The 27328-nt window shown below is 38.7% G+C and overlaps 1 protein-coding gene across 1 annotated transcript in view; it reads left to right on the top strand.

The window, feature by feature from the left end:
- The window catches only part of LOC107597457 (midasin-like), a 59005-nt gene that overhangs the window by 27741 nt on the left and 3936 nt on the right, over nt 1–27328 (top strand). The window contains exons 47-96 of the mRNA XM_016288523.1: nt 405–553; nt 649–848; nt 1528–1754; nt 2909–3022; nt 3256–3385; nt 3465–3571; nt 3706–3839; nt 3936–4096; nt 4192–4312; nt 5241–5457; nt 5575–5815; nt 6308–6434; nt 6721–6885; nt 7018–7232; nt 7447–7834; nt 7940–8052; nt 10122–10785; nt 11545–11706; nt 11844–12129; nt 12222–12460; nt 13317–13412; nt 13528–13622; nt 13731–13855; nt 13980–14132; nt 14304–14413; nt 14519–14592; nt 16672–16855; nt 17109–17262; nt 17487–17633; nt 17855–17981; nt 18065–18170; nt 18293–18408; nt 18914–19333; nt 19561–19784; nt 20076–20213; nt 20322–20497; nt 20593–20754; nt 20977–21114; nt 21329–21467; nt 21608–21912; nt 22027–22162; nt 22778–23091; nt 23190–23345; nt 23801–23902; nt 24092–24290; nt 24500–24661; nt 25113–25270; nt 26166–26255; nt 26381–26496; nt 26714–26888. Coding sequence (XP_016144009.1) covers nt 405–553; nt 649–848; nt 1528–1754; nt 2909–3022; nt 3256–3385; nt 3465–3571; nt 3706–3839; nt 3936–4096; nt 4192–4312; nt 5241–5457; nt 5575–5815; nt 6308–6434; nt 6721–6885; nt 7018–7232; nt 7447–7834; nt 7940–8052; nt 10122–10785; nt 11545–11706; nt 11844–12129; nt 12222–12460; nt 13317–13412; nt 13528–13622; nt 13731–13855; nt 13980–14132; nt 14304–14413; nt 14519–14592; nt 16672–16855; nt 17109–17262; nt 17487–17633; nt 17855–17981; nt 18065–18170; nt 18293–18408; nt 18914–19333; nt 19561–19784; nt 20076–20213; nt 20322–20497; nt 20593–20754; nt 20977–21114; nt 21329–21467; nt 21608–21912; nt 22027–22162; nt 22778–23091; nt 23190–23345; nt 23801–23902; nt 24092–24290; nt 24500–24661; nt 25113–25270; nt 26166–26255; nt 26381–26496; nt 26714–26888 — 8957 coding nt within the window. The remainder of the gene's footprint in view (nt 1–404; nt 554–648; nt 849–1527; nt 1755–2908; nt 3023–3255; nt 3386–3464; nt 3572–3705; nt 3840–3935; nt 4097–4191; nt 4313–5240; nt 5458–5574; nt 5816–6307; nt 6435–6720; nt 6886–7017; nt 7233–7446; nt 7835–7939; nt 8053–10121; nt 10786–11544; nt 11707–11843; nt 12130–12221; nt 12461–13316; nt 13413–13527; nt 13623–13730; nt 13856–13979; nt 14133–14303; nt 14414–14518; nt 14593–16671; nt 16856–17108; nt 17263–17486; nt 17634–17854; nt 17982–18064; nt 18171–18292; nt 18409–18913; nt 19334–19560; nt 19785–20075; nt 20214–20321; nt 20498–20592; nt 20755–20976; nt 21115–21328; nt 21468–21607; nt 21913–22026; nt 22163–22777; nt 23092–23189; nt 23346–23800; nt 23903–24091; nt 24291–24499; nt 24662–25112; nt 25271–26165; nt 26256–26380; nt 26497–26713; nt 26889–27328) is intronic.

The following is a 27328-nucleotide window of genomic DNA, read 5'->3' as shown; positions in this document are numbered from 1 at the left end:
TATGTGGATCAAAAACCTGATGTTGTTATTAGTTTGTCATTGTTTTTACTTAATGTTATCATTTCATTTATATTTGATTTTAGAGCAGTGTTATTTTATCATCATTGAGATACTATTATAGTTTTTGAAAAATATTTAGAATTAGTTTTTATTTTATATTTAAATTTTTTATTAGTTACTTATTTGTATGTCTATTTATATATATATACATTTTTAAGTTGAAGTTATTTTAGTATATCAAGTTAAGCAAAATGAAAATGAGAAGTTTTTTTGTAGTTTATTTCAGTTAACATTTAGTTTATTTCAAGTAAGGAAACATTTTTATGGTTTTAGTTTACTATAAAATCCCTGGTTACGACTTTTAGAGATGTTTTAATGGATATTCTCTCTTAAATGTCCTCTAGACTCACCTGCATCATCCATGTCATCTCTGCTCCATGCTGCGTCTCATTTATCTGGTCAGCTCCAGAGAGGAGTTGATCTGCCCAGTGCCCTTCTACAGGCCTGTGGAGAAGCTTATGCTTTCTGTCAGCGCACCACTGCTAACCAGCAGGTACATGGATGTTTTTCATAACCCATGACAAGCTAAAATATAATGATGCCATAAAATTATGACACATCAACCTCACCTCTCACTTCCTGTCTCAGCTGACTCAGGAAGTCATTGAGAGGCAGTTGGCAGTGCTGGACTCTGAGGACTGGGGCAGTGGGCTTCTGTGTGCGGGCGTGTGGCCGGACTGCATCCCCTCAGCCCTGCTGTGCACTGAGGACTCGTGTTTCTCCAGTGTCCAGAGAGACGGACAGGTCCTCCTGTACTGCCTCAACACTCTCAGTCTATACGGAAAAAGGTCCGAATTACACTATACATACAAATCATTTTGTATTTCATTATTGGCCACCTCATTGGTTGTTAATGAGATTCTAATATTGTTTGTGCTCATGAAAGTTATTCACATTTAAAGTTATTTAATTTTTAATTTTAATGAATGTAAAAAAAAGTACATTTCCATTTTAATTCGATTTCCATTTTCATATTTTTTACTTCATTTTTAAAGCATTTCATAATTAAAGTTTAGTTTAGTTTTGTTTTTAGTTCAGTTTTAGTTTTTAGGTTATTTTTTCTAGCGTCAAATTTTTTCTGTATATTTATCTATTTATTTTTATTTGAGTTGTAGTTTTTTTTAGAGCTGCTGAAGTATCGTAATACTCCAAACTCTTTCTTTTCACATAATCATTTAAGCTCAAATCAGTATTTTTGTGTTTGTTTGTTTGTTTGATAAATAGATAATGCACAAGTGAAACTGCAGTTAAAACTGAATCATAACAAATGAATTCATTGTTTATTTATTTTGTTTTTTAACCATGAAAATTTCATTTATTAGTAATTTATTTTATTTTATTATTTCAGTTCGCAAAAATGTTAGCAAAAAAAACTTTTTTACATTTTTGTAAAACAAAAAAATTATATAACTAGTTATATAATAATATATTATTGAGAATTATAATAATAAGCTTTTACTAATTCAGGAATCGTCCACTGAGCCTGGTTGACCTGCAGAGGGCGATGCAGAGCGGTGCTGTGCTGGATGGGCTGCAGTTTTCTGGAGGTGGAGGACTGGACGGTGGAGCTGAGAATGCACTGTGCCTCCTCCCAACAGCAGTTAAAATACTGACAGAAAGAGCTTCTCACAGTGACTGGGTCCTCAGAACCAGCTGGCTCTCCCACCTTACCAAAACTTACAAACATGCACCAGGTAGGCTGTATAGAAAAAAACAGCCTTTTTAAAGGGGTCATATGATGTTGCTAAAAAGAACATTATTTTGTGTATTTGGTGTAATGAAATGTGTTTATGCGGTTTAAGGTTCAAAAAGCACATTATTTTCCACATACTGTACATTATTGTTTCTCCTCTATGCCCTGCCTTTCTGAAACGCATCGATTTTTACAAAGCTCATCGGTCTGAAAAGCGAGGTGTGCTCTGATTGGCCAGCTATCCAGTGCGTTGTGATTGGCCGGATACCTCAAGCTTCTGTTACGCCCCTTACCATACTGTGATGCAGTCTCCCGGCACGACCAGACAAAACCAATAAAATCCATTACAAACGAGGCATTTGTTGTGTCCAGTGGGGACATAATTATTGATTATAATGACTTATATTATCTTTTTACACGCTGCATTGCATCGTGCCGCGTAAACATAAAGCCATGTCTGCATTTGTGATCGGAGAAATGACAAACAACAAGCGCTACTCTACACTGCTCAAAACTCACGTTTGAATCATCAGTGGCAAATTCTTTAAATATGAAAACGTACTTACAGTCTGTGAGTCAGAACAGCCGGCATTGTAGTCTACTCTCCCAGGATCAGGAAACAGTCCTCCATAAAATGCGCTGCACACATCTTAATATTTGGGTTGAACTGTTCTGGAACAGTGTTGTAAATACAACTTAACCACTGATTTCTAGTCATGTCCTTCCAAAAGAGCTAGAGTGAGATTTGGAAGGCCAAACAAAGTAGTTTTGGTTTCACAACGAAACACACCGCAACAACAATACTACAGTGAGAATCGAAGTTACGCCTTCTTTCTTTGCGTGAACATTTGGGCCGTGTTATGCAAATCTTCCCACATCGTGACGTAGACATGTGGGGGCGTGTTAGAACGAGCCGTTTTAGGTAGGCGTGGTTGACTCTTAACTTTTATAAAGAATATGTCTTTGGATTTGAGACTTTAGTCTTTGCAACTTTACAGATCTTCTTTATGCACCAAGAGCTTGTAACACTCCAAAGAGAAAGGAAAAATTGAAATCGCATCATATGACCCCTTTAATGTGTTTAATAATGCTTGTGTTGTCATTCTACTTGAGTGCTTATCTATCACAGTCCTGAGATCATACTTGTGCGTGCAGATGCAGCTCTGATGCAGTTGGAGGCAGGATGCACAGCGCTGAAGGCCGTATTCAGCAGCAAGCTCATCGGGAAAGGCAAATGTCTGGCAGAGCTCTTGCAGCCACACAGCACAGGTACATATCCATACTTTAAGACCACTTGAAATAATATTCAGCCTTGTTTTCTTTCTTCGAAAATACCCTTGGTCTAATTGTGCATGAAGAATCAGTGACTGTTACTCTAAAAACTTTCATAATAACTCACGGCCTTTAACATGTACTCTGGAATACTCAGAATCATAGTTCCAAAAAACCCATCATATTCAGTTGTTGACTTGTGGAGTTACTATATTTAGTTTCTTCACCAGATGACTATAGGATTCTGGTAGACATGCGCTGGAACAAGCAGTACTTGGACATTTTGGCCAACACCTGCAACTTTGAGGACGAGGAGAGATACATGGAATTCATGGAAGCACTGAACGCTGTTGCCAACAGGTAAGTCCTTATCATTTTTACTACAAAAACATTCCAGTAAAATAGAATGTCTAGAAACTAACATTTTATGTTTTGAAAGAATCATATTGCTGATGGACAGAGAGGAGAGAGCAGCTATTAACAGCAGTACTGGAAACAGCTCGCCTTATAACAGTGCCCTTAGGCTGACCACTGCCTTCTCAAAAGGTGGACACACTCCCACAGCCTTGTTAAAAATACACTTTTGATATTAGAAGACATTTATAAATCCATTTATCAACATTCAGTGAAAAAGCCTGGGTTGTATGTCACTATTCACATTATAAAGTTGGGTTTTATAGGGACTGTTGACATAGGCCACCTGCCTCATCCAGTGTTGGTCCACCTGCGCTCATTCTTCGACCTGTGGGATTCATTCGTACTGCAAGCTGTACAGTCAGGCCAGCCCTACATCTCTGACCACCTCATGTTTGAGGTCAGAACGTTATTCCTCAGAACACTGTCAATATAGCCATGCTGCTCTGTTCTGCAGTTGGTTTATGGTGATGTGATTGTGTGATTGTGTGTCCAGATCCTGCAGCTGCTGCAGTGGAGGGATCGTTTCTGGCATGTGTGCAACTCTCTGTCTGCCGATACTCGGGGTGTGTGTGTGATGTCCCTGCACTGGCAGTGGGTGCACAAAAATCTCATTTTGCGGCTGCCTCAGCTTTTGATGGGGGATAGTGACTATGAGTGAGTAATGGCTTTATTATGTGATAAAAATACATCATGTAATGTTCTCTATAGTGTTTGTTTGTTTGTATTTATGTTGTGTATGTTCATTTTAGAGTCCAACAGGAACTACACACCATCTCTACGGCCATCCAGAACACACTTTCCAGCTCTGTGGCTGTGGCTTCTGCTCTGAAGGGCATTCAGAAAACATTAGGAAAGCCACTGCCATTTAAGGTTAGGCGATATATAGGACACAAAGAAATTGTAACCTTTTGAAATTCCATGGCACAGCAGTGTTGATCTGTTTTACTCATTGGGTTATACAGGTTCAGGTCCAGATTGTGATGTGTCTTGATCCCATTCCTTTTTTCTCTCCCAATTATTTCCTCTCATTTTATATTATAAACTACCGTTCAAAAGTTTGGAGGGATTTTCTTTTTAATGTAAAATTCAGCTAGTTGTATGTTACTGATTGGGAAACAGTCTAGTTTATTGGCTAAAAAACCTGTTGTACACTACCAAAACTTCAAAACTTCAAAAAATAAAAAAATCTAGTAAAATACAACAATATTGTGAAATATTATTACAATTTAAAATATTTTTATTTTTTAATATTATTATTATTGTTATTTAAGTTTATTGCCATTTGCACAGGTACATTACAGTACAGGCACATTGGGATTCTTGTGCGTTTCTCAGAGTCAGATTTAGAGAAAAATTAAAGTAGTAAAATAAGTAATATTGCACATTATTGCATAATATATTTTAAAATGTAATTTTTCCAGTGATGGTAAAGCTGAATTTTCAGCTGCCATTACTCCAGTCTTCAGTGTCACTTAATTCTTCAGAAATCATTGTAATATGCTGATTTGGTGTGATAGAAACCTATTATTATCAGTGTTAAAAACAGTTGTGCAGCTTAATATTTTTATAGAAACCATGATACATTTTCTCAGAAGATTTATTTTTAGATGAATAGAAAGATTAAAAGAACAGTATTTATATGAAATGGAAATGTATTTACTGTCACTTTTGATCCATTTTATTTGTTCTTGCTGAATAAAAGGTATTCATTAAACAAAATCTTCACGACCCCAAAGTTTTGAATGGTAGTGTATGTTTTATAAAAGCAAAAGTTTCAGATGCCCTTCTTTCTGTGCAGCTGGAGGCAGTGGCTGAATGTGCAGCCCGTCTGCGAGTGCTGTGCAGGGCTTTGGATGTTAGGGACCTGCGCCTTGACAACAGCCTCGCATCGCTATGGAAACAAGAGGTGTCTCGTCTCCGTGGTGTGGCCATGGGAATCGACTCCAAAGAAGCTCTGCTGGAAGCTTGGGGTTTGGTGCTTCAAGCCAATCTCCTGCTGGAGCCTCAGAGCTCAGGTAAACAGTCATTCTTAAGCATTATGGGCATGAAGTGGTGTAGTGCTAGGCCGTAAAACCAGCCAAACACTGACCACTTAGATTAATAACACAAAATGTACTTGACTTTCTATCTAGGTGTTCTGGAGAGGCTTGTGAGCTGTGTGGATCAGCAGCAGGGTCATATGGCTTCCTGTGGCCTGCTGGACACTCTTTCAGATGATAGTGAGGAAGAAGTAGGAGACCGTGCCGCACCAGGCCGGGAGGTGTTACTGCAGCTTGCACGCAGGGCTCAACTTTGGCCTGCGCTGGAGGAGTTGGCAGTCCTAAACCAAATGAAAGTCACCACAGATCTACTGTACCTGTCAGTCACACCAAGGTATGATTGTGGTATCAAATTATTAACCATTGTAAAATAATTTATTTGGCAGGTTATTGACATTGTCAGTATTATTTTATTATTGTTGTTTATATATTAATATTAAAACAAATATTTAAATTAGCTTATATGCTTTTTTCATTTTTATTATATATATATATATATATATATATATATATATTTTTTTTTTTTTTTTTTTATTTAGCTTCAATTTATTTTATTTCAGTTTTAGTAATTTTAGTACTTCAAATTGCAACATTTCTAATTTGCTGTTGAACTTTTTTTAATATAATATTTATATTTCATTTTATTTCAACTTTATCTCAATTTACAAAAATGTTATATAAGTTTTGATTTTAGTAAACCATAACAACACTGGAAATTAGACTTGATTTTGTAAAGACATATGATTTTGTAGCACAGGTCTCTTAAGACTTTTTTTTGTTCTTTGAAATGTTTTATTCATATTGTGTTGTATAATTTGCTCTGCAGGAGCAGTAAGGAGGCAGAAGATGGTCTGCGCAGGTCCATCTCTAACCATCTGCGTTTCTGTATGCAGTCGACACCCATGAACATCAGACAGCTGCAGCCTATCTGGTTCCTGCTCGGCACTGAGCAGGTCTGTCAAAACACCTTCATAATCAGTCTGGTGTTATCGTTAATGACCATATTGATGATCATTGAATTCACCATACAAACAATACAATGATTAAGCTTGATCATACATTTACCATGCAGACAATTCAAATGACCTTTGTTAAACATTCCATTTATAAATAAATTATATATAAATATTTTAATTCTTTATTTATTGAGAAACACATGCTGCACTAGGGACTAAAATATTAATTTTAGTTCATCTCAGTTTTCAAATCTGATCAATCTTCTTGTAATTCCCTCACCAGCCTGTGGAGGAGCTGCCGCTGGTGTGGTGTGAGCTGCTGTCTGAGACACTGGCAGCGTTATGGAGCAGCAGCGTGACTTCTGACCCTGAACGCTGGCTGAAGTGGAATCCACTGAACCCTGAGGAGCACATGAACTCCAGATCACTGTTGGGACCATCTGATACGGTGTGTGTGTGTGTGTGCGTGTTTGTGGAGGAAGAACTAAAAACAATGTTTTTTTGTTATTTGTATTTAACATATTATTTAACATGTAGAAATAACTTATATCTTCATAAATAACCTTGATGTGATGTGAAGGGTCCTGGCATGCTAAGTCGTGCAGTGTGGTCCCGCTGCATGCTGGGAGTTCTAAGCAGCACTGATGCTGGTGGCCGATGGGATCCATCGGGGTCACACTTCCTGTCATCATCACGGGTGACCCTGGGCGAGTGGAGAGAGAGAACCGGGCAACTACAAGATCTGAGTGCTGTGATCTGGGATAATATGGCTATGCCTGAGCTTGCTGACTTCAGGTAGAGACACATATCACTAGTTAGGTAAAGCAGATACATGTCATGTTAGATTGAGTATTTAAGAACAGTATGGTATTTTGATATCTTTTATATTTATTTAAATATATTTTAAATGTTTAAATTTTATAGTAATGTTTTATATTTTTGTCGTTTCTGTTCTTCAGTGATTTATTTTTATTCTTCTGTCTCTCACGCCCTCCCTCATTCTCTGTAGATTAACCGACTGTAGGTTGCAAGGACTTGTGTTGCGTAGACAACTGCAGTCTCTCTCTGAGTTGTTGTCTCCAGGATTACAGGAAAGCTATGCAGAATCCTGTGACAGTCTAACTGAAGGGCTGGACCCCATTGCTGTAGCCCAGGAGATTCAGATCTCCCTCAGAGAAGGCCTGCCAGAAAACCTGCTCCCAGAGGGCTTTCTGGATACCCTAGTGACATGCTTGACACAGTTTGCACACAACCGGGCACATGATTCGGTCCAACTTGCCCGGTCTGGAGTTTTCTGGGTGAATATGGGTCTGCTGCAAATCCAAGTTTGGGCTCCACAAACAATTTTTGACCCTGCAGTAAAAAGGTCATATAAACTCCGATATGCACAAGAAGAGGTGAGAGTGCAAGTGGTAGCTTTTGTGATATTTCTAGAGATCTATTGCAACCTTTTTTCAACTACATGCAGGTCACCTTAAGATGACTTTCTTTGTGTCTCTCAGCTTGCTTTGCTACAGGAAGAGTGGAGAGGGCGGAGTCTGTCCTCGCAGCTGCTCACAGGGGCGGAGCTTGAGGAGAGTAGCACAACTGACAACTTCCAGCATCCTCGCATCAGGTAATGAAATATCCAGCGTCCATCACCTACATCCTATTACGTACATTTGAATGGACTTGCAAGGTATCGGTACCAAATCAATAATCGGCCAATGCTCAGTTCCTGTTTTTATAACCTACTATGTAGATTTGTATGAATTCATGAGATATCGGTGCTGAAATGAAAGATTTTCAGCCAATATCAACCGATATTGAATATATAATTGTTTATGCTCAATTACCCTGCTTTACAACCTACTATACAGATTTTTATGAATACACAAGATATCGGTACCATATCAGTTATCAGTGGACATGAGAGATTTTTAAGCCAGTTTATTTGTTTATGCTCAATTCCCGTTTTTACAACATACTAAGCATATTTGTATAGATGCACTAGATACTGGCACCATATTAGTTATCGGTTGATATGAGAGATTTTCAGCAAATATCAACCGATATTGGATTTTTAATAGTGCATGCTATTTTTATATTTAGATGTTAGACCTTTGCTGTAATGTAATTCCTAAAGTAAATCTTTAACACTATTCAGGGCTTAAAGTTCTCCGGCAACGTGCCAGATCTCCGGCGTGCAGCGTTTGGCTGTGGAAAAAAAGAGTCCTAAATTAAAAAAAAAATCTTGTTGATTGATATCACTTTCGAGTCCATGAGTTCGCCTGCCAATGGTATGAGAGGAGCACAGCATTCACTCTCAACCAAACTAACATTACTAGACAATCAGAATGTTTTGCTCTTATAAACACGAGACGCGCATAATAGTATCCAATTGTAGAGTCACAGCTAATGAATGGAGAAGCTCTACAAAAAGCTGCGAGGCGCAATGGTCAAAGATGTGCCTCTAGTGCATATTTACATGAATAACTAATTAAAAAGCAGCGAAGCTTTGGAAACAGCTGAGAGTAATCATGTCATCTCCATAAAATGATTGATTGCCAGAACAAATTTACCAGGATTTTTGAAAAGGTCCTGTTCACATATGATCTATTAATGGTAACTTACTGGTAATTTACCAGTACTGTATGTGTGAAAGGGGCTAAACTCTTCCTCTGTATATGCCGTGAATTTTAATTGCTTAACGTTCATCTGGAAAAACAGTGTGCATTATCTCACTAGATTTGTAACGTAAATCATTTATAAACCTTTGCCAACACAGGAGAATACATCAACTTATGTCTAAATATGCCATGTGTTGTACACCGCGATTTCAAAATAAAAGTTTCTGCATGTGGCCAAATATTCAAATTAAATGGATTTAAACATTGTTTAATCACGCTGTAAAGTGAAACGTCACCAGGTCGTACTTAATGTACTTAAGTTGGTTATGTTCATATTATGTATAGGCTTATGTATTTTAACAGTGTTGTTCAATACAATCATGTAATTTCTTGGTTTTAATATTTTATTTGAGCCAATTATTATTGCCTCATCGTTAGTTTATATAATATAAACCATACTAAAGCCTGGTTTTCACTTAGGTCTGTTTGTTACTAAAAAAATATCAGATTGCTCAGTTGTCAAAATAATCAGTAGATTACTTGATTACCAAAATAATCATTAGTTACAGCCCTAGATTAAATCTAAATACAACTGCATTGTTTTACTTTTTTGTAATTAAAGAAATTTTCAATGACAAAATATTTGTCTTTTAAAGTAGTATTAAAATATTGTCACATTCTAGTGAACCAAGTATCTGTATTTTGTCTCATCTCGTGAGCTAAATGTATTGTCACACCCCTAGTGTCGATAAGCGGTGATATAGCTCATAATTTTCCAAGTGTATGGTACAGCTTTCATTCTTCAGGTCAACCATATATTCATGAAAAAAAATCAGTTTGAATAAAGAAAGCAATAACTTTGGCATAGTATCCTTTCAAATGTTAAAGTTGCCACAGTCATTGCATGCTTTGCATATGCTGCCCCGCCCCCTCCCCCGGAAAAAGTTCAGGCTCAGGATTTTTTTTTGTTTTAACCCCTGACTATTGTAATTTATGTGTTAACTGTAATTTCAGCAAATCTAAATGAATACAGTTTTCCAATTGGATGTTGAAATCTCTTGTTGTTTGTGTATAGGTACTTGTGGATCCGTATGCAGCAGGTGAAGGAGCAGATTTGTGAACTGAGTCGTAAACAAGCCTGCCGCCCCCCTGACCACCAATATGGTCGCCTGTATCAAGAACTTCAGCACTATCTGTGCAGCATCGGCCAACCAGCTGCAGTGGGTGACCTGCTCTCCCACCTCCTGAAGGCCTTACAGGCCCCGGGGCCAAAATCAAGGCTGGGAATTCAGGGTTTGTTGAAGGAGGAGGCAGTCTGGCAGGCTTCACAGCACCGCTTTGCCCAGCGGCTGGTTGAGGAGTACCCGCTCTATCCTGATGTGGTTGTGCCCCTACGGGCAGCAATTTTGCAAGTACAGCATGGCATGCGACTCCTGGCATCTCAGGTGTCCTCCTCGATTACTGCCCAACCAGGTCTGGCACGTCTCGTGTCCACTATGCTAGCTTTTCCTAGTCCAGCAGCATCTTCTGATCTGGCCTGTGCGGACTACCTGTGTTCAAGAGAATGCCTGCATATGCTAAAGGGCCTGGGAAAGCAGTTGCCAGCAACAGAGGTCAGCCGTGTGATCCCAGATCATGCAGTTTTGTTGTTGAATGCACTGTTGTACATACAGAGTCACACACTGAGTGCTGGACATCTGAGTGCAGAGACGCAAAAACTCTTCAGACATGTTTGCCAGGTGAGATATGAAGTACAAATATCCCAAAGCATAAAACTGTGCCCAGAACATGACAGGAGGAAATCCTAAATTTAATTACAATAATTATTTAATTATTAAATAATGTGGTGTCCTTTCATTTTTTTATAATACATAAATAAGACTTCTGCGTAATAAATAAATAAATGCACAATGTGGATATATCAATGTTATTTTGGTATTATAAATATACTATTTTGCTGTTTATTAATATTTTGTGTTGGCTTTTATTTCTGTTTTCAATTCAGTTTCATTTACATTTTAGTAAGTAATGTTTCGTTATTATTTCTATATAGCTTTAATTTATATTTATTTCAGTTTTAGTTTTTATTACTTCAACTATTCAGTTAGTTGCCAAGGCAACATTTCTCATTTTCTTTTAAGTTTTGTTTTTTTAATTTAAGATTTACATCTGATAATGCTATTTTATTTTATCTATATTTTTGAAAATGAAATTTTGATTATTTTAAATATTTAGTTTGTTAATTTAGTTAGTATATAGATATAGACATTCTGATTGAAAGGAAAAATAGTATATAATAATTGAATAATAATAAAATGATTTTATTTAATGGTTTTGTAAAATAATTAGATTTTATGTTATTGAATTAAAGCTAAAAAATTGTAATAATAAATTGTTTATTGTCTTTGACAATACATATTGTTCACAGGCTTTAGTGAGCAAGCTTATTGTGATGTCAGCGGAAGTGATTTTGTAGCAGACTGTGATGTTTTTTTCAGGCTATAGTGAATGAATGGGATGAGCAGGAGAAGAGAGCGAGAGAAAAAGAGCAGATGGAAGCCAGTCTGTACCGCAGTCGCTCTCGTCTACATGGGACAGGCCTTACAGAGGACCAGCAGGAAGAGAGAGAGTTCAGATGCTCTTTCCCCTCTTATCACAAGGTAAACATGGACTAAATGGGTCAAATGCGAGTTTTTATGTGTGATTTAATTTATTTACATACACTTGCATCTTTTGTTGCCCTTTCCATTGTTGTCAGACCATTGTTTGGTCAATGTTTTCTCCAATTTTTCCACAGGATTTTGCTGATATCACTTCAGAACCTAGTCTTGATCAGCCAATAATCATAGAGGACAACGATGATACAGATATGGAGGAATCATCTAGTGAGACAAGCAGCTTCCTATCAGTCAGCAGCATGAGCAAAGTGGTTCAGGTCCATCAGAGACTCTGCTTGTCTTACACTCAGTCACTGTGGTACCAGCCCAGCCTGCCAACCAGTCACACCAAAGACCACATCAGTGCCCTGGTTTCATCCTATCAAATCATAGCTCCACTGATAGGCCGCTTCTACCATCTAATGGGTATGAAGGCATGATTTTATGCAAATCAGAAAACCACGGCTCCCACACATCTCATCATCTGATCTTTCCTTGTTTATCCCCTTTTCTCTCAGACTGTGAAGTGGACCCTAAGTTGATGGGCTCTCAGCTTCTCCTCAGCACTCTGCTCCAGAACACTGTGAGTGGTTCTGGAGGTCCAGCTGGACTGATTCTGCAGAGTGATGGTCCATATGACTTCTACAGAGACCCTAATATGAGTCAGGCCCGGATCTGCCTGCTAGCGCTAGAACAGCTGAATAAGGCTGTAAGACAGCGCCTGAACGACTGGCCCGAACACCCTGCACTTGTTCAGGTGAGAGAGGCTGTTACTGTCACTGTCATTGCTATGATCTATTTCAGGTTTTTTTTAAATTGGGTTGAAGGGACCCCCAAGGAACTTAGGCAAAAAGAAAGCGACTTTACAAAATGTATGCTACTGTTCAATGTTTGGGGTTGGTAAGATTTTTTAATGTTTTAAATTTAAGGAAATTCTCTTATGCTCACCAAAGCTGCATTTGTTTGACCAAAAATACAGTAAAATACAGCAATATTGTGAAATATAATTACAGTTTAAAATAACCGTTTTCTATTTTAATATATTTTAAAATGTAAATTATTCCTGTGATGCCAAAGCTGAATTTTAGGAGCCATTACTCCAGTCTTCAGTGTCACATGATTAAGAAATCATTAAAATGTGCAGATTTGGTGCTCAGGAAACATTTCTTATTATTTTCAATGTTGAAAGCAGTTGTGCTGCTTAATATTTTTGTGGAAACCATGACAGATTTTATTTCAGGATTCTTTAATGAATATAAAGTTCAGAAGAGCAGCATTTAAAAAAAAAAAAAAGGAAATCTTCTGTAACATTACAAGTGTCTTTACTGTCACTTTTGATCAGTTCAATGCATCTTTGATGAGCAAAATTATTGAATTCATTAAAAAAAATGAACGGTGGTGTATTTTTAAGCTATTTATTAAATATGTCTTATTTTAAAAAGAGCTGCTTTTAAATAACATTTATTGTGAAAAACACTTTACTTTACAGTTTTATTTAATAAACCTGAATTGAATTAAAAATATTTATTGTCAGGTTTGAAACTCAATTTGCAATGAAGTTTGTTAAAACATTTGGCTTTTTCTCAAATACCTCTCTGTTATATGTGTCGCAGATCACCATGGTAATCGAGAGGATATTGGCATTCAGTCTGTCCAGCCCTCTAGCAAAGTTCCTAAATGGTCTGGAGATCCTGCTCAGCAAAGCACAGGTCAGTAGTGGTCAAAACACTGGTCAGTAGTATACACAGTAGTGCACAGCTTACAGTAGGTCATCAGTTTCAGATATCAGTTTATGAGCAGCTCTTCTCTCATTTTTCCTCACAGGACTGGGAAAACAATGCTAGCCGGGCAGTGTCTCTTAGGAATGAGCTGGAAGCTATCACACAACTCATCATTCAGTGGAGAAAACTTGAGCTCAAGTAAGTAGTGAAACGTGAAGTCTTTAACTGATGGTGATGGTTAAAACTTGTTAGGTTGCTTTAATCAGTGATTTGATCTAATTGGTTTCAACTACTGTATGTCTGCAGCTGCTGGTCGAGCAGCCTAGATAATGCACTGAAGCGCCATGCTGAGAATTCAACCAAGCACTGGTTGTCCATTTACCAACTCATAGAGAGATACCTACAGGAGCAGAGGACAGACTCCAGACATGGTGACCAAAATGCACTTTTATATATGTAGTGCTATAATATTTTTTCCTCTACTTTGTATTGTACAATAAATGATTAATCACATTTAATCTGTTTGCATTGGATGACACATTTCTTGCCCAACAGATGATGGTGTGGAGAATCTTTCCCTCTCGTCAGTCTCATCCACCCTGCAGGCCTTCATTGAAGGCTCCACCTTAGGAGAGTTTTCTGTCCGCTTGTCCATGTTGCTTGGTTTTCACTGCCACGTCCTGCTGGCTCCCAAACAGGAAGGACATGGTAAGAAAAATCTAGATTGTAGCATATATAGGACAGTACATATACAATGTTGATATAGTACAGTTTGATTTATTTGGACTTCTTTGCTACTTTGTGTATTAGTGTTGTATGACAAAACGATGACTATGCTTGCCAAATTAAAGGAATGACTTCTTCCTTTTATCCTCACAGACTCGCTCTGCAGTTTGCTGTGGAATCTCTATAAATATTACACCCAGTTCTCAGAGAGCATCCAGAACAAGATCACCCAGCTGAGGTCTCCTATAGAGAAAGAGCTCAAAGTAGGTGAAACCAAAGCAAGCAAGACCAATGTTGAATGTAATTTTGGCATTTTTTTCCTGTCTCTTTTTATTGAGTTAATGAAATGTTTATCTTGATGCTTATAGGACTTTGTCAAAATCTCCAAGTGGAATGATGTCAGTTTTTGGTCCATCAAGCAGTCAGTGGAGAAGACACACAGGTGAGGGTGATTGACTTGAAGTTACACCACCAGTTTGGAGGTTGGGGTCAGTAAGATCCAAGCGCCAAATCAGCATATTAGAATGAATTCTGAAGGATCATGCACTGCATGAAAAGAGGTGTATACGGAACACTGCAGAGTTTCTGACAAATCCGGGTGTATTACGGACCAGATATGAGAATTACCATGTTTGTTATGTTATGTTGCCATAAAGATAACAATTCGGACTTATGTTACTGAGGTAATCTTCCGTGCAACAGCCATTTGTTGCCATGACAAGTAATTCCCAAAAATATTTTTTTTCAGGGGGCATTCACACCTTTTTGCCATTCTACCCTCCCCTTTACGCTTTTGGGCCACTGAGCATACAGACTTTCCTCAAAAGTCATTTCATTCGTAAACTTGAGATTTATCCCACCCAAAACCCTTACAGGTGAACGATTTGATTGGTTGTAGGCCAGATGTGCAGATAGAAAAAATATAGTTTAACCAATAATTGATTTATTGTCTTTCTTATAAAAAAAAACAGTAAGTAGTATCTAAAACATAAAATCAGAAAACAATTTCAACAGAAAACAACATTTAAAAATACCTCTACTATAAATTAAAGATTTCAAACAAAGCCAGTAAATAACACATGAAATGTGTCCCAGCAGACTGCATTCCTCACTGTAGATCCTGCGTGCATCCACATCAACAACATCTTTCTCGTCTTACTTTGAGTTCCACCATTTCTGTCCTCCATAGTGCTCTTTCTGTGGTTGACCTCGTCTCCACCATCTGCAAAAAAGCAGTAATATAACCACTGACAATACTCACTACAGGCTAATAGCCTATTTAAAAAGAGTTACATCATGTCAATTTCTAAACTTACTGTGGTCTCTCTTTGGATTTTTTTGCCACAACCTTGATTGAGTGTATCAGCTAGGCCTTTCCAGAATGAATACTACTTCCTCATGGTCTCATTATAAATCTTGCAGGATCCCTAAAAGACATAAAATATGTTTAGTACCAGTAAGTATTTAATTGGATAGGTAAAATAATACAAAAATAGATAAAACATTGCAACAACCTTCTAAACTTCTGTTTCCGTTCATAATCTCTGAAGATGAGTTGACTTGTGTGATACTGTGGAAAAGAGGATACATTATCTGAGAAAAAATACAGTATAAATATAGTTTTGACATTAAATATATTAGTTTTACACAATATAGATAATCAGTCTTACCTGGTTTGTGCATGATGTTGAAGTTCTTCTCAGAACTGTGCAGGCTTACAAATGTTTCAGTCTGTAGCTGTTGGTGTCCTCAAGAAGTGTGACCGGAAATCAGTTCAAACACGAAAGACTTTGTAGCAGGGGATTGTGTGCGTGTCTGTGTGGCGTGATGGGATCATTTATGAAGAGTTAGATATATGGGAGACAAGGGCTGTTTGACACTTTTAACAAAATATTTCTCAGGGCAGATATATTTTGAAACTATGATTGTTTATTTATATATAGTTTATAATTATTCATATATAAATACTCTGCTAATTTTGACTAAACATAACTATTGAACAGTTTCACTGTTATTGTCCTGGAAAAGACACACGTCATAACACACACTGACTTTTTGGGGGCATGAATCACTATTGGTAGAGATACTGCTGGAGAAACCACACTTCTCCCCCTTCACAAATAAAGGACTAAGTCTTCATTTCTGTGAAATAATATGGCAAGAAGATTGAAACTGAGGAGAGAGGATGCCTTTAAATTATAAATTATACATAGATTTGTTCTCTAATCATTCCGTCAACAATGATACATTTAAATTATAATAATATTTTCTTGTACTGTATGTTTGATCAAATAAATGTTGCTATGGTGAGCATAAAATATGTCTTGTTGAAAACCTTTGAATTGTAGCGTATTTTCTGCTTAAAGCACATCATCAACATGATATTGTCATTTATCAGGATGTTTGTTACATTTCAACACTTGACTTGTGTCGTGTATATTTGAGATAGTGCTGAAACAATGAACATTAAACTGGCTGTATTGATTTATAAATAACGTTATGACATTGTGTCTGTCATCAGGACCCTGTTTAAGTTTGTGAAGAAGTTTGAGGCGGCACTGAAGGAGCCGTGTGCACTGAGTCTGGTGGAGCAAGGCAGTAGCAGTAGCATGGATGATGTGGATTCACAGCCTGAGGAGACTCCTCTGCACAGAGTTCATCGAGCACTGAGAACTACCCTGCCTGGGAAGGGCAGAGATCTACAGGTACTGTAACCTCAAGCTGAAATACCAACTCAGTTCAAACTGTCATTTTAAACTTATATTAACTTCCATCTCAAACTCAATTTTGGAGTATCTCTTTTGCCAGTGAGACATTTTCTTTGCAAATAATATGACATGCTTCAAATTGCTTTTATCCAAAGCGACTTACAACAATAGAACAACTCTATTCTCCTCATAATTATCCTTATGGTGTCTTTTTGTAACAAAGTTGTATTTAATTGCTTTCATGCATCAGGCTGATGGTCCAGAGGAAGTCTCATCTGATAAAGAGCCCTCGTCTCTCCAAGCCCGTCTGCCTGTCCTCACGAGGAAGATGAAAAAGTTGTGTGTACAACTGGTAAAGAAGACCACTCTGCCTGAGCTCTCAGAAGACCTGGATCAGTTCACAGGTAACACTGTTTGCCTTCATTTATAGGCTGAGAACTTCATAGAGGAGTTTATTTTGTCTTATTATTAAACTAGATTTATTTTATGCTGTCATATTTGCTGTAGTCAGGCTAGTAGAGCTTACTCAACATGTTCCAGGTTATGTTTGTGGCTTATTAATGTGAGGATGTGTGAATTTTGAAAATCTTTCAAACCTAACTTTTTCTCCAATTTGTTATTGTTCCAGCCGAGATAATTACCAATGTGCAGGCCCTGCAGAGCCTGACGGTGGACCGCAGCATGGAGCAGGAGAAGCAAAAGTCAGAGGTCAAACACATCCTTCTGCAGAAACAGAGAGCGCTAGCTGATCTCTTCAAGATGCTTGCACAGATTGGTCAGTCTGAGTCATTTCATGTGGTATTAGAAAATAGATTTTTATAAATCAGGATTCTCATGGGCATGCAAAAAAATGGAAATATTGTTTAATTATATTTTTTAGACATTCATTTTATAATAAAAGTTCATTTTATTTTATGTGCTCAAATGTCTATCACTTTTTCTACAGTCTTGAAGTGTATGCAGACAGCAGATTGATAGAGTTTTGTTTCTGTCCAGGTCTGTCCTACCGTAAGGGTCTGGCTTGGGGTCATACAGCAGACCCAAATGAGACACTGAGTCTGCAGCCCATTGAGATGAAGATAGCCCTGTCTGCAGTCAAGACACAGGACAGCACAGAGCACACGTACGTAACCATCATCTGCAGACTAGTGCCTGTCATAGAGCTAAGAGTCACAGCCTGATTTTGATAGTAAATAACTTTCACAGATTATTTGCGGAGATGAAAGATGCATGGGAAGGCTGTGAGAAGTATTTCTATCGATCCTGGGCCAGACGCAATGCCATGCTGACGGCATTACAAAGCGCTGTTAAGGTGAGGTCCTCAAATCGATGAGCAAAATTAACTGTCTGCTTTAGATTGAAAGTTTTATTGTGGTCCTCTGAGTGCTGCAATAAGGGATAGATTTTTTTTTAATTCTTGCTCTGTCCTACTAGGAGCTTGGGCTGGGAAACATACAACGATGTAGAGGTTTCTCTTCTCACCTGTTTAAACTTTTGCTGAGGCAAAAACAAAGGCTTGCCGGACTCACAGAGCACTGGATCCAGCTCAGGTACTGCCCTTTCAAGATGCATTAGATACACTACCATTCAAAAGTTAGGGGTCAGTAAATTATTCAGCAAGGATTAATTATTATTATTATTATTATTTTATGAAAGGTTTTTATTTCAAATAAATGCTGTTCTTTTGAACTTTCTATTCATCAAAGAATCCTGAAAAGAAATGTATCAAAGTTTCCACAAAAAAATATTAAGCAGCAATGTTTTCAACATTGATAATAAAAAAAAATTCTTCAAAATCAGCATATTAGAATGATTTATGAAAGATCATGTGACACTGAATAATGGAGTAATGGCTGCTGAAACAGATTTTAAATTGTAATAATATTTCACAATATTACTGTTTTTATTGTTTTTTTTTTTTTTAAAAAGCAAATTTGGTGACCTTCATAAAGATCTTAAAATCTTACCGACCCCAAACTTTTGAATGGTCCGCTTAAATACAGTATGCATTTTCTGTTTTCATGTTTTCTAATTCTTTTCCTTTTAAAACAACAGGAAGTTGATTGACAGTATCCAGAGCATCAAGTCAGACACGCCTTGCTCTGAAGATAATGTCAGCGGTCTCCCTCCTCAGAAGCCTCTCCAGCACTGGATCACCAAGGCTCAGTCTTCAGCGCTGCACTGCTCTGTTGTTCTCAAGCAGCTCTCTTGGATCCTCCAGTGCTGTCCTGAAGGTTCTTCTGCAGCCCCTGCTGAGGCCAGGGAGGGGGAGGTCATGCAGGGTCAAGCCACACTGAGCCACCCGTCTCCCCTGGCCCCACACATCCAGCCACAGGTATGCTTGCTGCGGCGAGGGGAGCAAGCTTGGAAGGAGGTGCAGCAGAAGGTGGAGAACCTAATGAAGGAAGTGAAAGACCTGAAAGAGAAGCTGGATGGATTGGCCCAGGAATCCACAGAAAGAGTTATCCATAGCTGGTAAGTATGAGAGACACATCACACTTGAGCTGTTCAGGATGTGTGGAAATGTTGTGAAAAATTCTAATGGTGACTACAAGTCATCAGTAACAATGTCATGGACATTTTTATAGTCAATATATACATTTTTCTAACTAGATTTTGCCCCTCATCCCCCCTCAGTCTGAACTCTAGTCTAAATCCACCGCCATTTAGATTTAAATTATTTAAATTTCTCCTCCTTATAGGGATGACTTCACACTTTGCTGTTCCTCTCTGGACCGGCTGGGCATTGTGGTGGGTCAGATGCCCGCTCTAGAACAACTCTTTATTCCTAAAGGTGTTCCGGTTTTCCATACCCAGCCTGCCCTCATCTGCGGTCTCCAGGCCGTAAAGACGGAGGTGGAAACCTGCCTCACAGAGTTCACCACCTGGAAGACTCACCTGCTCTCTATCAGACAGTCACAGAAACGTAAGAGCACAGAGTTGTGTTCAGACCTTTGATATGTCCTGTCCTTACTTCCTTTTTCAATACATTGACACCATTGTTGTTGTTGTTAACTAACACTGTTAAAAATATTTTTGAAATAAAGCTGAAATAAAATATAAATAATAGATGGAAAAACTAGAGAAATATAAAAAATTAAATAAAATGACAAAATTACTAAAATGTCATTAGAGTAACATCTTGCCTGCATTGTAATTTATCAGTGTAGTCTATATTGATCTAAATTTACCCCCTTTTTTTCTTCTCTGCATGCAGGACGTTCCCATCCATTTTCTGTTGAGTTCTCCAGGCAGCTGGAGAAAGTGATAAACATGGTTCTGTGTGCGGTTCAGATGCTTGTTAAGAGGAGGGAGATGGAAAAACAGGAGGATCAGCAGTCAGAAAACAAGAGAGGTGGCAATTCACCTTGGCTTTTACATAGAGCATGTTTAAGGGGATCCGTGTGTGTGTGTGTGTGTGTGTGTGTGTGCGCGCGCGCTCATTTTATGTGTGCTTCTCTAGAGAGTGACTCAGAGGTGGCAGAGGAGCTCTTGAAACCGGGACACTTGAGCAGGTTACTGGAAGAAGACCTGAGTGGAGATGTGTCCAGCCTCTCATTACCAGAGGTCAATGGAGTCGTGACAGAGCTGTTAGAGAGACTTCGACAACAAAGAGACTGCCAGCCCCACCAACTACAGGTCAGTCACACACAAACATCAACAGTATTATCTGCAAACAGATTATGTCTGAAAATAACAGTGGATATGTGTGTATTGAATATTTTTATATGAAGGAACTGAAAGAGGCATGTAGGGGTGTGGTGCGTTTGGAGCCCATGCTGTGTCTGTACTCTGAGTTGGTGAGGTATTATCTGGCTGTACTGATGGGAGCTCACCGTACCACAGGAAAGCTGCTCTCCGTCCTCGCTAACATCTTCACTGAACTCGCACAGAAGGTATATTGTCTTCTGCTTTCCCTCATTGGTCACTGGAGCCTTTCTGAGACAGAATTGCTCAATCTGAAAAGCTGCTGTTTGCAACATTATCATTTAGTTGACGTTTAAACCACTTTTCCCATATCTATCTGTAATACATTTAATTGTCTTGATTTTTACATTTTTGTTACTCTGTCCTTTTGTCCATCTCTTTCTCTCCCTATCTCTGCTTTCACTCTACAGGGTTTCTGTCTGCCCCAGGAGCTGATGGGAGGAGGAGACGGTGAGGGAGCGACGGAGTTCCATGATTATGAGGGTGGAGGAATAGGAGAAGGTGAAGGAGTAAAAGACGTCAGCGACAAAATCGAGAACGAGGATCAGGTACATTAGTATGAGTAAACCGCTGTTAAGAAAGCATTTAAACATTTAAACTATCTGAAATTGGTATTGAACTTTCATTTTACGTTAAACTGAATTCTGAACTGGAGTTGAAAATCAAATCTGAACTGGATTCAAATTGGAATTCTGAACTTGATTGAAACTTAAAATCTGGACTGGTGTCAAACTGAATTTCTGAACTTTTGCCTTTGTTCAGGTTGAAGACACCTTCCAGGAGGGTCAGGACAAGGAGGAGGAGGAGCAAAACAAACAGGACATCAAAGAGGAGGACAATGCCATTGAGATGTCTGATGACTTTGATGGAAAGATGCATGACGGTACAGACCATGAGCCAGGTGACTGCACTTACTGTTACTCAATTAGATGACAGGTCGAACTAAAAATGGTTTTAGCAGATGCAAATTGGACAATACTTAACTTGAATTTGAAGATTAGAAAAAAACATGATGACATTAATCTCTCGTCTACTGTTTAGGGGATGATGAAGAAGACTCTGATAAGGAAGAAGATGAGGAGCTGGATAAGAAGATGGGGGATCTGGGTGATGGTCAGACAGATACTCTGGATGAGAGAATGTGGGGAGATGATGAGGATGATGATGATGATGTTGACAGTGATAAAGAGGAAGAGTCTGGTCCAGGAATGGATCAGGGAGAGTCAGGGCTGGTGGCAAAGGATGACAACATGGATGCTGGAGAGTCAAACAAAGATAAGAGCCAGGACAAAGATCACTCACAAGATGAGGAAGAACAGGAGAAAATCCATGAACAGGTGGATGAGGTCAGTCCTTCACCATTCTTTCTCTCAATATCAAAACTGTCTCTCAATGGAAGAGAGTATAGTTATAGGTATATATTTAACAACATGTTCATATGTGTGTGTGTGTGTTTGTAGCGTGAGTTTGATGAAAATGAAGTAGACCCGTACCACGGTAAGCAGGAGAAGGCAGCAGAACCAGATGCCATGGACCTGCCAGATGATCTCAACCTGGATGAAGATGGCAAGGATGAAGAGGGAGGAGAAGGCGATGGTATGTTCAATAGTCAGGCATCTGCTGAGTTTCTTCTCTAACAGAAGATATTACCATTCAAAACTTTAGGGTTGGTAATATTTTGTAATGTTTTTGAAATAAGTGTCTTGTGCTCACCAAGGCTGCATCAAAAATACAGTAAAACAGTAATATTGAAAAATATTATTACAATTTAAAACAACTATTTTCTATTTTAATATATTTTTTAAAATGTAATTTATTCCTGTGATTGCAAAAGTGAATTTTCAGCAGCCATTACTCTAGACTTCAGTGTCACATGATCCTTCAGTAATCATTCTAATATGCTGATTTGCTGCTCAAGAAATGGTTGTGCTGCTTAATATTTTTGTGGGAATCATGATGCATTTTTTTCAGGATTCTTTGATGAATAGAAAGTTCAAAAGAGCAGCATTCATTTGAAATAGAGACATTTTGTAACATTATAAATGCATTATAAATCCTAGCCAAAAAGCATAAAGTGTTTTGTTTTTTTTGTTTTTTTAATTCTTGTTGATCCCAAACTTTTGAATGGTAGTGTACATGTATTAAAAAGTTTAACTGTAATTATTATTCATTTGTGCTTTGTTTTTCACACACTGTTTCCTTTTGTTTCAGAGGAGAATCCGTTTGATATAGATGACAAACTCATGGAGGTGGATGAGAATAAGGAAGGAGAGAAAGATGGATCGGAGGAAGGTGGAGATGAGATGACAGATGAACAACAAGAAGGTCAGATGGAGGAACATGGAGAAGACGACAAATCAGAAGAGAAGGAAGGAGCAGAAAAATCAGAGAATCAAGAGTCTGAAACAGATGAGAGAGGAGAGAATGAAGAGGAGGAGGAGGAGAAGGAGGAGAAAAACAAAGGACAAGAAGAAGGGCGAGAAGAGAACAAGTCCATACCAGCTGATCAAGGCCAAAAACCAAAGGTGTGTTGTTCAAAAGTAATTTGTTATGGAAATGTGTAGTTATACAAACATGCAGAGGGATAAGTCTTGCATAATAATTGAAATCTGACATTTCACAGGAGGAGGACAATGAGGGTGAGGATGATGAAGCACAGTTGGATTCTGCCGAGAGGAAGGAACATGCGTCAGATGGACAGACAGGAGAGGAGAATGTTCAGAGTGACACCGCAGTAGAGCTGGCTGGAGCCGCGTCAGAAAGAGACCAGGCAAAGGAGGTGCGCAAAAAAAGAGGCTTAATGTTTGCAGATGTCAGCGTTACAAAAACAAGTTTTATTTCTAAAAGGGAAAAAAAATAATTTTTTCTTTGAAACAAAAAAACATGTTTTTGACCTGTGCACACTTTTTCACTTTTCTTTTTTTAATCATGTGCCCTCTTAATTTTTTTATCCAAAACATTAACAGCGGGACAATAATCGCTCCTTTCCAGCAACCTGTCACATGAGATAGCAGTAATTTGCAAACAAAGATCCAACAATCCAGTCAGTTCCTGGTAGATAATATGAAGTCCCGTTTCACTCAGATATACTTAACAATAGGGAACATTAAAGTTGATTTCCAGGCCTGTAGAAGTCGTGGCTATTTACTAAAATCTTAAAATGAAATTTCTCTAGTCAGTATAATTTTTGTAATAATTTTGGAGCTAAGCTCAGTTAATGATCCATGTCCACAGGAGGATGGCAGCGGCGCAGCGGATGCCAGTCAGTCTGAGGGGCACGACTCTAAGCTGATGGCCAGGATGAGTTCACGCAAACAGAGGCAGAGAAACACGCAGGTCAGTGTGTGTGCAATAACGGGCTGTTTCACTTGATAATTATTTGCTCATTTATCTAATTGTGGTATTTTGTCTTGTTGCTGAGAGTGGTGCAGTTTTCAAATCACAACATAAAGGCATGATGCTATTTTTTATTTTAAAGTGTGTAATATAGAAAAGCTGATGTCCTCTCTTTTTTTTTTTTACCAGAGCTTCAAACGCAAACCTGGACAGGCAGATAATGAACGCTCAATGGGTGATTATAATGAGCGTGTGAATAAGCGTTTGCGTACTGTTGACAACAGAGAGGAGAAAACGCAGGATCAGTCTCAGCCCAACACACAACAGGAATCTGACTTGTATGAGCACATAAAACAGGGAGAGGAGCAATACGATGCTCAGACATATGGTGAGGACTCATTTACCATTATGTATCTTCTGTCTTTCGTTTTGTGTAAAATGCACACCAAATATTTAATTTTGTAGCTTAGAAATGTTGAGCTGTGTGCTCATTTGAGTAAGAGGTTTGAATCTGCCCTGCAACGTGCTCTAATCCATGTAAACAGTGTGCAGAAGAGGTACCACCTGAGTCACATTCTCTGACTAACTTCTTCGTAGATGCTGCCAGTGCAGAACAGCAGAAGCCGACTGGCGTGAAACAGGAAGAGGAGGATGAAGAAGACATTGCAATGGATGTGGAGGAAGAAAAGGACCTGCAAGCGGTTGAAGCCCAGGAGCTTAAACCAGAGAAGCTAAACGACAATAAAGCTTCTCAGAAAGGTGTGATATTAACATCCAGCAACTGTGTACACATACATGTAAGCTGTGTGTCCATGTTTAACATCCATCCATTCTCTATAAGGCTTGGAGTGTGGGGACATGGAGGCACAGAAACAGGCCGATGTGGAAGAAAAGGAGAAGCCAGAGACACAGAGGAGTAAGAAGAGGTACCACCTGAGTCACATTCTCTGACTAACTTCTTCGTAGATGCTGCCAGTGCAGAACAGCAGAAGCCGACTGGCGTGAAACAGGAAGAGGAGGATGAAGAAGACATTGCAATGGATGTGGAGGAAGAAAAGGACCTGCAAGCGGTTGAAGCCCAGGAGCTTAAACCAGAGAAGCTAAACGACAATAAAGCTTCTCAGAAAGGTGTGATATTAACATCCAGCAACTGTGTACACATACATGTAAGCTGTGTGTCCATGTTTAACATCCATCCATTCTCTATAAGGCTTGGAGTGTGGGGACATGGAGGCACAGAAACAGGCCGATGTTGAAGAAAAGGAGATGCCAGAGACACAGAGGAGTAGTAATGAAGAAGAGATGAAAGAGAGGAGTGACGAGTCCACCATCCACACTGTGCCTGAACTACTGATGGACATGCAAAAGGTATGTTGATTTATGCTTGCTCTGAAAACGTTTGGGGTCAGATGTGTTTTTTTTTTTTTTTAAAGAAATTAATACTTTAATTCAACAAGTATGCATAAAATTAAGCAAAAGTGACTGTAAAAAAAAAAACATCTATAATGTTGCAAAAGATTTAAATTTCGAATAAATAATGTCCTTTTGAACTTTCTATGCATTAAAAAATCCTGGAGAAAAAAGGTGTTACGGTTTCCACAAAAATATAGTGTACACATACATGTAAGCTGTGTGTCCATGTTTAACATCCATCCATTCTCTATAAGGCTTGGAGTGTGGGGACATGGAGGCACAGAAACAGGCCGATGTTGAAGAAAAGGAGATGCCAGAGACACAGAGGAGTAGTAATGAAGAAGAGATGAAAGAGAGGAGTGACGAGTCCACCATCCACACTGTGCCTGAACTACTGATGGACATGCAAAAGGTATGTTGATTTATGCTTGCTCTGAAAACGTTTGGGGTCAGATGTGTTTTTTTTTTTTTTTTAAGAAATTAATACTTTAATTCAACAAGTATGCATAAAATTAAGCAAAAGTGACTGTAAAAAAAAAAAACATCTATAATGTTGCAAAAGATTTAAATTTCGAATAAATAATGTCCTTTTGAACTTTCTATGCATTAAAAAATCCTGGAGAAAAAAGGTGTTACGGTTTCCACAAAAATATAATAATTGTTTCTTGAGCAGCAAATATTTCATATATCATATCATATTTGACTGATTTCTGGAGGATCATGTGATGCAGAAGACTGGAGTAAAGGAGTAACTTTGCCATCAATTAATGAATTACTTTTTAAAACAGAAAACAGTTTTTTGAAATTGTAATAATGTTTCACAATATTACTGCAATTTGTGTTATATCAGGTACAACTGAAGAACCCAGAAGAGCTGAGAAGAGAGATGGAGCTGCAGTTGGAGGCCTGGCAGAGACAGACTTTAGGATCCCAGGAAGAGGTGACATCATAACACCAGTCACATGACAACTGAGCTTCTTCTCTTTACCTCGCATATCGAAACTAATATTTTTAGTTTGTTCCATCTGTTCTTTTTTTTTTTCTTTATTACTCCATTTCCCTCAGGAGAGTGTGGCAGCAGTGCTGTGGCATCAGTACCAGGCCCTGACGTCTCCTCTGTCCCAGCAGCTCTGTGAGCAGCTCCGCCTTGTCTTGGAGCCCACGCAGGCTGCCAAACTCAGGTCGGTCCCTCTACCTTCCCATCTAACCTCAAAAGAAGCATTTCAATTAAAACCATTCTATCAGGATCACAGGAATGATCCTTTGAAGGAGTAGCTTCTCTGGCAGAGTTCTTTCATTGGTCATATTTATCAGTTCAGACCCTCAACATTTGGGTTTTCTTTCAGTTCTCCTCAACATTTTACTTTTCCATTAACACTGTTTAATGATCCTAAACAGGGGAGACTTCCGCACAGGTAAACGTCTAAACATGCGCAAGGTCATTCCTTACATCGCCAGTCAGTTCCGCAAGGACAAGATCTGGCTGAGGAGAACAAAGCCCAGTAAGAGAAACTACCAGATCTGCCTGGCTGTGGATGACTCCTCCAGTATGGTGGACAACCACTCCAAACAGGTACAGTCTCCCAAAATCATTTAAGATATTAAATATCACCTACTGAAGTCAACTAGGGCTGTTACAATATTAGATTTTCACCACACTATTATCATGGTCAAAAGAATACAACACCATTAATGGCAGCAGCATGCACAGACCTCCAGAGGGACGGGGAAGAATCTGTTCCAAGGGCAGATGGGATCCCCTTTGGTAGATTAAAGGGGAAGGGGCGCGCGCTGTACAAAAGCATACAAAAAGAACTCACTAATCGTCACTTCCTTTACACTGGGGTGTCTTTTTTGGGTGTGGGTAGAGTGTCTCGTTTTTGTCTGTCGTCTCTTCCAACATTATTCTACTTGGAATTAGTAGCTACACACTACATTTTTCCCTTCCCCCCCCCCCCCCCCCCTTTTGTGGGCGGCCCCACCCCCTGTCACGCATCACCCCACCCCCCCCCC

This window comes from Sinocyclocheilus grahami, unplaced genomic scaffold (assembly GCF_001515645.1).
Source record: "Sinocyclocheilus grahami isolate Dianchi unplaced genomic scaffold, SAMN03320097.WGS_v1.1 scaffold232.1, whole genome shotgun sequence".
NCBI classification, from domain to species: domain Eukaryota; kingdom Metazoa; phylum Chordata; class Actinopteri; order Cypriniformes; family Cyprinidae; genus Sinocyclocheilus; species Sinocyclocheilus grahami.
Note: the sequence above shows the minus strand (reverse complement) of the source record. Positions and strands in the feature narration are given on the sequence as shown.